This window comes from Sinocyclocheilus anshuiensis, unplaced genomic scaffold (genome assembly GCF_001515605.1).
Source record: "Sinocyclocheilus anshuiensis isolate Anshui unplaced genomic scaffold, SAMN03320099.WGS_v1.1 scaffold1408, whole genome shotgun sequence".
NCBI lineage: Eukaryota > Metazoa > Chordata > Actinopteri > Cypriniformes > Cyprinidae > Sinocyclocheilus > Sinocyclocheilus anshuiensis.
The window spans coordinates 373,904-385,790 of NW_015547704.1; the positions used below are offsets into that span (position 1 = coordinate 373,904).

General features: G+C 37.6%; 3 protein-coding genes across 3 annotated transcripts; all 3 read right to left on the bottom strand.

Annotated features, from left to right (window-relative positions):
• Window positions 1-983: 983 nt before the first annotated feature.
• LOC107703960 (claudin-4-like) lies at window positions 984-1,652 on the bottom strand. The gene has a single exon (XM_016506771.1). It carries the CDS (start codon window positions 1,573-1,575, stop codon window positions 1,000-1,002), a length of 576 nt encoding a protein of 191 aa, XP_016362257.1. The 5' UTR covers window positions 1,576-1,652; the 3' UTR covers window positions 984-999.
• Window positions 1,653-4,068: 2,416 nt separating this feature from the next.
• Window positions 4,069-4,701, bottom strand: LOC107703961 (claudin-4-like). Its single transcript, XM_016506772.1, has one exon. The coding sequence runs from the start codon at window positions 4,699-4,701 to the stop codon at window positions 4,069-4,071; it is 633 nt and encodes a 210-aa protein (XP_016362258.1).
• A 1,663-nt stretch (window positions 4,702-6,364) lies between these two features.
• LOC107703962 (claudin-4-like) lies at window positions 6,365-7,428 on the bottom strand. Its single transcript, XM_016506773.1, has one exon. It carries the CDS (start codon window positions 7,378-7,380, stop codon window positions 6,760-6,762), a length of 621 nt encoding a protein of 206 aa, XP_016362259.1. The 5' UTR covers window positions 7,381-7,428; the 3' UTR covers window positions 6,365-6,759.
• Between the last annotated feature and the right edge of the window lie 4,459 nt (window positions 7,429-11,887).

Consider the following 11,887-nt stretch of genomic DNA (forward strand, 5'->3'; position numbering starts at 1 on the left):
ATTAATATCATTACCATATAAAAGATTACACGGCAATATCCGAATTTCTGTGCTTGAGAATGACAAGCACAAAGAAAAAAACTTTACTGAGTCTGAAACTGAGGTCTTGCTGGCGGAGGAGGAGGTTCGTGCGGGACGCTTTTTATTTAACAATGTGTAATTATTCTGTGGACAAACAATGTGTGTGGTTATATTTTTTCTATTGACTAACAAAAAAAAACAACAACTTGGAATAAACTACAGAAAGCGAGTAAAGAACTCTTAACATTAGGCTACTAAAAAGGTCAGTTTAATCTCGCAAAAACTCCCGTTAATAAAAAATCTGACTACACTGCACAATTAATCTCTCACACTGCATCTTTGTTGTTTATGATGAATTCGGTGCTTGCACGTACACCGCTTTTATTATTATTGCAGCTTAGATGTTCAAATAGCTGCAGTACTCCGACTTTGCCACAAGGTAAAGTTCGTACGCCTGCTCAGACCCTGACGTGACGGTAAGTACTTTTCCACGTCAAAGACCGTTTTTATAAATATGAACGTTGCCGTGGATTTTAGCGTACGCACACTCTAAGATCAGATCTGTGCGTACGCACATTTTATAAATGAGGCCCCAGGTGTGTGTTTATTCACTAATCACTGCTGTGTGTGTGCACTTGAATGGGTTAAATGCAGAGCACAAATTCCAAGTATGGGACACTGTACTTGGTCACATTATCATCACTATTTAAATAAATAAACAATCTACATTTAGAATCCCACCATAAAAGTTGTAATATATATTTTTCATTTTTTTTATTCAAAGTGACTTGCATTGCATTGAAGGTATACATCGGTTCAAGAGTTCCCAGAGAATTGAACCCATGATGTTTCTAGCACTCCGCTCTACAGTTTGAGCTACTGGATTGCCAACATAAAAAGAACATAATTTTACAGAATTTATCCTATGGGAATGTATTAAGTGATCCATATAGCGGCATAAATATTATCAGAACATATTTAATCTCTTTTCTTGGGTGGGCAGGAGCTGCACAGAATGCCTCCTCCAAGGATCAGCAGCACAGCTGCAGCCCATCCGATATAGATAGAAGGCCCGAGCTCTCTCCTTTGGGCATCTGTGAGAATGGGATTGTAGAAATCCCTGACGATGGTGTAAGCTGACCAGCAGACGGGGACCAGGACCAACACTCCAGCGACGATGAAGATCACACCACTGGCGATAGCCATCTTTGTCTTGCTGTCTTCCCTCTTGACAAAGTTTATGCATTTTCCACCAGCAATCCCCAGGACGAGCGCAAAGATGCAGATAATGATGGCGATGATCACAAGCGCCCGAGCAGCCTGCAAGTCCTGAGGTAAAGCCAGGAGCGAGTCGTAGATTTTGCACTGCATCTGCCCTGTGCTCTGGACCACACAGTTCATCCACAAGCCCTCCCAGATGATCTGTGCTGTCACGATGTTGGCTCCAATGAACGCAGACATCTTCCACATGGGAAGGGCGCAAACAATAATCGCTCCCAAGAAACCAATAATGGCCAGGGACAGGCCTAGGATCTGTCGACACATAGACACCATTTTTCTCTCGTTTGCTCGGCTTCGTTGGCTTGCAAGTGTTTGCTCCTCTGTTAATCGTAGTAATGACTTCTGTTCCTCGCCTTCAGAGTTTTAAGATTGTCTCAGAAGGGAGGAGTCGAAGTCGGATCGGCCTGAAACCAGGTTAAGGAATTTTCAAGCCTGACTAGATTCCCCAGCAGGGAATGTTGATACAAGGAGAACCCCTAAGGCACCCCAGCCAATTAATATGGATGCCCCAAGCTCCCTCTTTTGGGTCTCAATTGTGAAAATGCTCTGAAAATGCTGTAGGCTGAGGACCAGCAGACGGGAATGAGACAGACGACTCCAGATACAATGCACAGGATGCCTCCCAGGATCAGGACTTTGGCCAAAGGAGTCTTTCTTCAGACAGCTGCCTCACTGGCCTCCCAAAACATTAATAGCATCCTAACCATGCCGATCACTATTGCAATGATGGTCAGCGCACATGCAGCTTACAAGTCTTGGGTCAGTTGCATGATTGAGTCTTGGACTAGACCATCTGGCCCGTAACAATGTTGGCACCGATGTACGAAGTGAAGCGCCACATGGGAATGCCACAGCAGACACATATGCCAACAAAACCAATGAAGCGATTCAGTACATTTGATTTATGTTACCAGATGCAGTAGCAGAAATGAAGTACATTTTAAAACATTGCTTAATGTAGAAATATCTTGAGCTCAAGATGTTTCATGGTCAAGATAACAAAGTTTTTAGAATGTTTAGGCTTTATTTTAGGTTAGAAAGTTATAGTGCAAGACATCTTTTAAGTGCCTTCAAAGAACCTTAGAGTATTTATGGGCCCATTAATCATTACACAACATGCCTTGAGTTTCCATCACTGGAATTAGAATCTCAGTAATAATAAGCAGTTGCAACTCTTGAGTAATGACATAGAAATTCCAGTGAATGTGGAACATGTCACATAAACATCCTGTATATTAATTAGGCTAATGCTCATATGCTAAGTAGTTGCACTGAGCCAAGAGAGAAAAATTCTGATGTTTTGATTACTAGGGATCAGATTTTGCCGTAACATTTAAACCATGTGTCTTTTGTTATTTATTTCACATATTTATTTATTAATGTATTTATTTGTTTGTTTGTTTACTTATTTATTTATGTGTGAAATAATATTGGAAGTGTACTGTTGCCCAATAGTTTTTAAACATGTATGAACTTGATAAATGCTTTAATTAATATCGTACATCACAGTCTGAGTCATACTTTATATACATCACAGTCATACTTTATTATTGTTTTATTGATGGCAATGTTTTATAACAAAAATACATAATACCCATGACAAATTAGAGAATAATAAAAAAGTATTATTGTACACCAGTGCTGGGTTTAAAATTAAGTACTTGTAACTAGAAATTACAAATGAAAATACTTGTAATCAGACTACAGTTACTTTTTATTGATTACGTGATTACATATTATTCACACAATAGCAATGAATTATTTACAATTTATTGATTCTCCCTAGTTCTACTACATCATCTTTTAAATTTACCTTTCTAAAATAGCCTAGCACTTATATACATTTAGAAACTAAAATACAGAAATACATTTCAGTTTTGTGGACATTCACACAAAGACCGGTCACTAGTCAGGTGGCTATAATTACACAGAAAACTGAGAAGCCACACAGCATTTGACCACCGGATTTACAAAAATAATTTCAGTTCTAAGAAGTGTTTCCTCAACATTTCAACATTGCATCAACTACTGATGAACACATTAATGTTTATTTGAATTCTCACTCAATGAGTTAACCATCTGTTACTATGTCTTTGGAAGGCTTTTGTCTGTAAAACACAATATAATGCACAAAACCATGTTTTTTCTTATTTATATGTTGTTAGGTCAAAAGTAATCCGATTTGATCAGATTATATTACCTAAATCAGATTATATTAACTAAAATGTGTAACGTAATGAATGATGTTACTAATTACATTTTTTCATGTAATTTTGAATCAGTAATGGATTACAATTTGTAGTCGACCCAGCACTGTTGTACACATTTTAAATAAATAAATGAATAAACAATCTATATTTAGAATCCCTCCATAAAAGCTGTAATATATACATGACTCTTTTATCCAAAGCGATTTGCTTTGCACTGAAGGTATACATCAAGCATTCCCAGGGAATCAAACCCATGATGTTTCTAGCACTTCACTCTACTGTTTGAGCTAAAAAAAAGAATATAATTTTATAGAATTTATCCAACGGAACGAAAGGTGCTAAATGATACATTATCACAACATATTTCATCTCTATTTAGAAGATGTGTATTCATAATTCTTTGTAATTGTGAAGAGGAAGAATGAAAATGTTATGCTATTACATGTAAAAAATGTCTCATGTAACTCTACAGATAAATTGCTGACCCACAGTGATGAATTAGATCAATCAGTCACTTGAGTGTGCATTTTAAGACCAGTTCTATGGGTTCTGCGTCTCAGACAAACTCTCTTGGAGCAGAACTGGACCTCACAGCGGAGAACTTGGGGTTGTAGATGCGTTCTTGCTTCGGTGGGCAGTTCCAGCAAAGTATTCCTCCTCCCAGTAAAAGCAACCCAGCAGATCCCCAGCCGATATACAGAGCTGCACCCAACTCCCTCCGCTGGGCCTCCACCATCATCGGGTTATAGAAGTTCTGTATGATCGTGTTGGCTGCCCACGACACTGGGATCAGACAGAGAAGTCCAGAGATAATTAGGAGAATGCCTGCAATGATGCATGCCTTTGCTTTGGACCCTTGGTCCTCAATGCAGTTGGTGCACTTCCCACCAGCCAGAGAAATTACGATTCCACAGAGTCCAGTTAAAATGGAGATGATGATCATGGCCCGGCCCGCTTGAAGATCAGAACTGAGCGCCAGCATCGAGTCGTAGACTTTACACTGCATTTGTCCAGTGCTCTGCACCACACAGTTCATCCACATGCCCTCCCAGATGACCTGTGCCGTGACTATGTTGGCCCCAACGAATGCCGACACCTTCCACTGGGGTAAAGCACACACGATAATGACCCCCAGCCAACCCAGCATGGCTGTGGATATGCCCATAATCTGGAGTCCTTGGGAGACCATTTTTAAACCACAGCCTTTACAGTGATACAATAGATGAAAAAGTGTGCAAACCAGAGACGTTTGTCATTTATAGGAAAGGTTTGAAAAGGTGGAGTTTGGTGGAGCTGATGATTTCTACGCAGAGCCCCTATGATTGCTCATTTACACTATAAACACAAAACTAAAGGCTTTCAGAAGCACAGCAATACTTCAAGGTCATCAGTAACAAATAGCTTTTCAAAATGACCTTGCGCTTACGTAAAAGGCACTGTGAAAATATATTGTCTTTAGATGGGTGATTTATGCTTGGAAATATTTAATGTATGCTGTCTTCACATTTTTGTGATAGGTAGATGATAAGTGCAGAAAAGCATAAAACACATTAAGAAATTTTCTCATCTATTTTGAAACCACACAAAAGGATCATTCAAATCTGTTTACTGATCAGTTGTGATCTGGATCAATTCTGCTAGTGTTTCCATTCATCTCATTGGCAGTTGCTCACATACTTCACCCAGAAGTATGTGACCTGGAGGCAGCCATCTATACTTCATGGGCACACAATTGCAAGAGCATTTGTTACAGTGGATATATGAAAAAAAGTCAGTTTCATGAGCCCTTAGAAAATAGTCAAATATACAGTCAATATAATGAAACATTATAATTATGCATTTATTTCTTATTAGCTAATGCATGTTGCATTGCTTGGATTTTTTAATATCACACAGTTTAAACTGTACATCAACAGGGACACATAATGGTGAATCATAAATATTCATCAACTCATCAAAACAATTATGATCAAATAATTATTTAAATAATTATTTATTTTGATGATATTTTGATGAAACAATATTTTACTTTTTTATGTTGGATACAGGGGACCGGGGCTTTACTGCAGTTACTTCAGGTTTTTTTTTTTTTGTTGAAAGTCAAATTTCTGTGTAGATACATAGCTTATCGGCTACAAAATGCTATTGGACATTTTCACTGTTTATTCCCAGGCAAAAACATACTTTTCTTAAAACACTTGGAACTTCACTACAGTAAAATCCTACACTTCTAAAATGTGAAATGTGAAAAAAAAAAAAAAAAAAAGGAAAATGTATATTTGGGCCAGATTGCTGCCATCTGGTAAAAAAAAAAGAAATAGCATGACTTCGTGTTCAAGTAAAAATCATGTAATGACAATAATGGCCAGTAGTTGGATGAAGAACGCTATGAATCCATCTGCAGCACATGCAATCAAGAACATTTGGATATTTATTAAGATATTATTCAAATATTATTTGTCAAGGTCTGGAAGTATATATATATATACCATATACCTATATATATAATTTTTTTTTCCAAATAATTTTTAAGCATATTTTTTGCAATAATGCTTACAGTCAAATACCATTAATTTCAGTCATTCTCTGTCCGTGTAAGTGTGTGTGTGTGTGTGTGTCTGTCTGTCTGTGTGTGTGTGTGTGTGTGTGTGTCTGTGTGTGTGTGTGTGTTTGTGTGTAAATCTTTTACACTCTGCATGTAGTTAGCACTTCAGTAGTTGTGACACCTCCCAGATACTTTTTTTATCATCTAATTATTGAGAACCCAACCGTCTCTCTAAACAAAGAGAGTACAAGCTTAACTGTGTTTATTCTATCTGTGTAATGAAGCACAAGAAACAATAATGTTGTGTGTTTCTAAAGAATTTATTTGTTTGTAATGCATATAGTTGAAAGGTTTTGTAGCATAGCACAAATATCTGTCACAAAGCACAACATGATTAAATTTATATTTTGTATAAATCCTTAACACGAAGCACATCTGAAGAGGGACTCCACAGTGTGTGAATCCAGCAGATAAAATTAAAAAGAGGTATTTACAGTTCCCACACAATTTTTGGCAGTTCAGTTCCATTCACCTCTGTGACCTGAAACTTTCTTACTATTTGACCATTTATATAAAATGTTGGCAGCTGACAGCTAATTCAACCAGAACATTCACATACATGGTCAGTTGTAACACAAACAGGTCAAAATCTGACCAAGATACAAATTAAAGTCACTATTCACAGTGCTCCTTGGTTCCTCTTCATACATAGCCTTTGTTTCCTCCAGGCCGAGCTGTGTACTTAGCAGTGTACTGATCTTTAGGAGGGCAGTTTGCACAAAGCAACGACCCGCCAATAATCAACAGCGCCGAAGCAGCCCATCCAATAAACAACGAAGCTCCCAACTCTTTCTTCTGTGCGCTGACGGTCATAGGGTTGTAGAAGTCCCTTATAACTGTATTGGCCGTCCAGCAGAGGGGAATCAAACACAGAACTCCAGCCACGATGAAGATGGCTCCTGAAATGATGCCGACTTTGGCCTTGGCGCGCTCGTCCTCGATGCAGTTGGTGCATTTCCCTCCAGCAGCCGCTAGCAGGATTCCAAAGACACCCACCAGGATGGAGATGACAGTCAGGGCACGAGCCGCCTGTAGATCTGAGCCGAGAGCCAGCATGGAGTCATAGACTTTACACTGCATCTGTCCTGTGCTCTGCACCACACAGCTCATCCAGATTCCTTCCCAGGTTATTTGCGCAGTGACTATATTCTGTCCAATGAAAGCCGTGACAAGCCACATAGGGAGAGCACAAACCACGATCACCCCGATCCAGCCGATGATAGCCAGGGCTATGCCCAGCATCTGCAACCCTGCTGATACCATGCTAGCACGCTGCTTTGCTTGTGTGTAAAAGAACAGTCTTCGGTCTCTAGAGCTGCTTCAGTGAACATGGGAGTAAAGCGGGCCCTTTTATGCAAAGTGAAACAAGGAGGGGCCGCGCGAATCACTCTCAGGTGCACCGTCACCATGATTTGCCCCCAGGCTGTGGTGTCATTAATCAAGCAAATCCCAGTGACAAACCTTAACTCGAATTGCATTTGGGTGGATTTGTTTTTGCCGAACGGGACATTTTATGAATCACAATTTCATAGTTTTACATTAGCGTGACTCATAATTCAACGATGAAAGTACACTTTTAAGAAAAACAGAGGATAGGAGTAATCCATAAATAAAGGCAGACACGAATATATTATACCGAAAATGGGTGTCCCAAGGCATGTGAAGGGTTTTGAAAGATGAAGTAACATAATTAACTAATGACAATACATTAAAATAAATAAATAAAGGGATAAATAGGGATTTACCCTCTAGTACACACACCCAAAATACACTGAGCATTGATTCACTGTCTTTTCTCCTTTTGCTAATTGCAGATAAAGCTTTAGCTCAGGAGGAGGATCCTGCTCAGAGATAATTATGTGACACCTATACCATTTTCATAATGGGTTTTTCTAAATTAGTCATTTTGAGCAAAGCATATCACATGCCACCCTCTCGCTAATACTTGTGTTACACACACATTTCTTTACTCTCACAAAAAGACAGTGAAAGCAGTTGCTTGAATTTGACTGGAAACTTCCCTTCATAGTTCATATTTTTCTAAACAGAAGCACTTCTGAAGAGACAAACGAGAGAGAAAAAACATGCAGTTGCTGACCTGGTTTCCAGTGTCCAGAAAAAGAGGTGCAATCTTTCCTAAAGCCACTGCAGCAATACTTCATATTTTTCTAAACAGAAGCACTTCTGAAGAGACAAACGAGAGAGAAAAAAACATGCAGTTGCTGACCTGGTTTCCAGTGTCCAGAAAAAGAGGTGCAATCTTTCCTAAAGCCACTGCAGCACTATATAGTTAAAAGAACTAAAAAGTGTTCACTTTTCACCAAGGGTTTGCAGGCACATGGTGAAGGGATGAAAGTCAATCCCAGGTGTTTGCTGTGTAGAAAATAGAAAAAAGAGGGACAGAGTAAGGGATACTGATTGTTTCATAAACGAAAGAAGGCTCTGTTTGGTGGCCAGAAGGACAACAATGGCTCTATTTTACATGGCAGCTCATTAAAATCCCCTTGGCCAGGAGAAAGAGGATACGGTTCCACACACACACACACACATACACAGGTAAGGAATGTGTGCAATTATGGATTCGAGGAAAGATGGTCTACCAAAGATTACCTTCTCAGATGGGTTATTCTGAATTCTTTAAAAGAGGCTCTAGCAATATCAAACATTTCAATACATCATTAAATTTAAATACAGAGACAATCACAAATCATTTATAATTGGTTAAACTGACATTAAAAGATTATGTAAAGCAGTCATAATCACATAATGTAGGGAATACAATGAATCACATTTTGCAGTCTGTTCGAACATTCAAGTGCATCGTAGTTCATTTAATTGGGTTTGTCCTATCATGTGTATCTGAACACATAAGTTAGAAGTTTCTACATGCGTAAGGCTTTCGAACTCAGTGAGGCTCTTGTTAAAACCATCTACAGTAGTCAACATTTGAAGTGGATCAAAACCTTTCATCAAAGTTGTCCTAAAACCAAAACAATACCCGTTCTTGTCTTAAGACAACTTTGATGGACTTGTTTGATCCACTTCAAATGTTGACTACTGTAAACCTTTGATTACATGGAGAACTGGCTTGTCTTGTTCGTAGGGAAATGAGTATGGGAAATATTACACATATGGAAAGATATGAATGTGAAAAGACATAAATATGAACAGCTCAGTTTTGTAATATCGTCAGAAGAACATTTTCATAAAATGTCAACCTAAGACTCTTTGGTCAGAATGTTTAAAAATGTAATTCAGATAAAAACAATAATGTCTTAAAGTAAGAAGCATAGATACACATACATATATTTCCAGCAGTGAGTCATTTGTCCCACACTCTGGTGATTCCTGTGTATTTACTAATGAAACTGTTGGCTGACGGGGCAGAGGCAGTATGCGTGACGTCAGAGAGTTTCACCCCTGGGCTCATGGGATGGTAGACAGAGTTTCTATGGATGACCAAGACTGTGATAGCGATCTAGAAGAATGAAAAGACTGATGACTCAATAGTGCTTTCTAATGATCAAACACTGAGAGCACTTGATGCTTGACCCGGCCAACTAATTACAGACTGCTGAGTTTCTAAACAATTAACACATTAGAAGAGAAAAATAACAGTGGTCTACATATCCTAAAGCTCAACAGAAAACAATAACTTATATTCTTCTTATGTAAGAAGGTGAATTCAGTGAATTTTCTTCTCTTTGTGAAGGTATATTTGATGTATTGAAAATTTAAATCTAATCCAAAAGCAAAAAAAAAACAAAAAAACATTTAAATAAAATACTAAAACTGAGAATCACTTGGCAAGTTGTTTGATAAAATGCAAACAATTTTACAATGGCTTGTAATAAAGCACACATAAATCATGAGTAAATAATTAAATAACATGTCTTTATATATAAAGACATTTTTACATTTTGCAGTATTTCTGTTGACACGTCCACATTAGGCGAAAAAACAAAACGATATCAACAGCCCAGTTTCATGAAAAAAATGCGTACTTGTGGGTATATTTTTGCGAACTGATATTGCTTGTAGCATGTTTCACGGCACTTTCAAAGTTAAGTGTCCAGTGACTGACGCTTAGGCGTTAAAGCGTGTTCAATTTTCTCTGAAACAGTCAAACGTTTTATTACGTTGGCTGTGTTACGTGTCAGTTCAGAAATGAAATGTCCGGTGTGAGGCGCCATAAGGTTAATGCTTTATCGCGTTTGAAATCAACTTTCCACCTCCACTAAACCGTAAACCTTAATGATAAGGTTAACAAAAGCAACCATGCCGTTTTAGCTGATTTCAGATAAAGATAAACAATGTTTAATTTCATTTTAAAATTGGAAAAACAAATCACAACATTATATATTATATGTATTATATTAAAACTAATATGCAGTAGGTGGTCTACTGTAAAAACAATTGCTTAAAAAATTCAGAAATCCAAATAATGAGTAAAAATATCCATTGCACTTGTTTTCCCTCCCAGTCTGAGGCTGCAAGCCTTAAATGCGTAAGCCTGATTAATGATCTGCAGTGATCATGAGAAACTATGGTGGAACAGGTTCACACTCCCACACCAAGTCACAACATGCTGTGCTGATCTTAAAGGCAGCCTATGCAATATTGTAAACATAACAAACTAAACACAACAACAAGTCACTCTTACGTCCGTCAAACAAACAAGCAAACAGCAGTTATCTACTAGCTCCCTCTATCAGTGAAAGGCAAGAACGTAAACATACATCACATGCTGTACACCATTTGCATGTACACAGAGAAACAGTAAACATATGCAATGAAAATATATTTGCAGTGCACAATGTTTTAGCCTTGATAACAAAAGTGAATCTTTTCAATATAGATAGAAGCACTGGGAGTCATCCGAAACCAGTCTACAATATTAAATCTTTCTACTGTTTTTAGTCTCCATTGATTAGATTTTGGAAAATCTCATCTCCAGTATCAATCTTTTTTGAACTGCTGTTACATAAAACCTGACCTGTGTGTAGTGGAATAACTAATTATATCTTTAATTGGTGTCATTTAATTTTATGACGGAATCAAATGTGCTCTGTAGCCCAGAACTTTTCATAAAGGTTCCATGATCCTGAGATCGGGAAAGTCATTTGACTTAATGAATTCAAAATTGAACGTTCTTAGCAGTGTGAATGGAGCATTGTCATTTTGGAAAAAGGTTTGCACCATATGTAACTGTGAAATTGTTTATATTTCTTGACCATTTCATGACTATATTTCTTATGTAACCATACAGATGCACCCCAGAAAGACTGAATGGCGGTTAGTATTGGATCACATCACTATGGCTTGATCAGTAGATTGCTCAGTAAATAATGAAGGGATCTGAATATATTCTAAATATAAACCACTAAATATGCACCACTGATCTTTGTTTTAAATTATTTCCAAGTGACAGAATATATATATATATATATATATATATATATATCAGTTAATGATTGTTGTAACTTTGCAATAATTAATCATGTAAAGAAAAAAATATATGGTTTTGCAACCAAACAGTTGAATTCTATAGCAATTTACTGGGGTCTTGTCTCATATGTGCTAATTGTCAGAGCTTGTATTTTGTTTTCATCCCCCTATCAGCACTGTGGTTGGAAATAAAAAAAAAGGTCATTTTAGTATGCTTTTTTTTTATCTGAATTTGAGCTACTCTGAAAAGTGCTTCTCCTCTGATCCCTCGCATGACCTCTATCTAAAGTGCCATTTATTTGAGTTTTTTTTTCTCTTTCCC

Coding starts and splice junctions, on each gene's coding strand:
- LOC107703962 (XM_016506773.1), bottom strand. CDS start 7,380: ATGGTATCAGCAGGGTTGCAGATGCTGGGCATAGCCCTGGCTATCATC.
- LOC107703961 (XM_016506772.1), bottom strand. CDS start 4,701: ATGGTCTCCCAAGGACTCCAGATTATGGGCATATCCACAGCCATGCTG.
- LOC107703960 (XM_016506771.1), bottom strand. CDS start 1,575: ATGGTGTCTATGTGTCGACAGATCCTAGGCCTGTCCCTGGCCATTATT.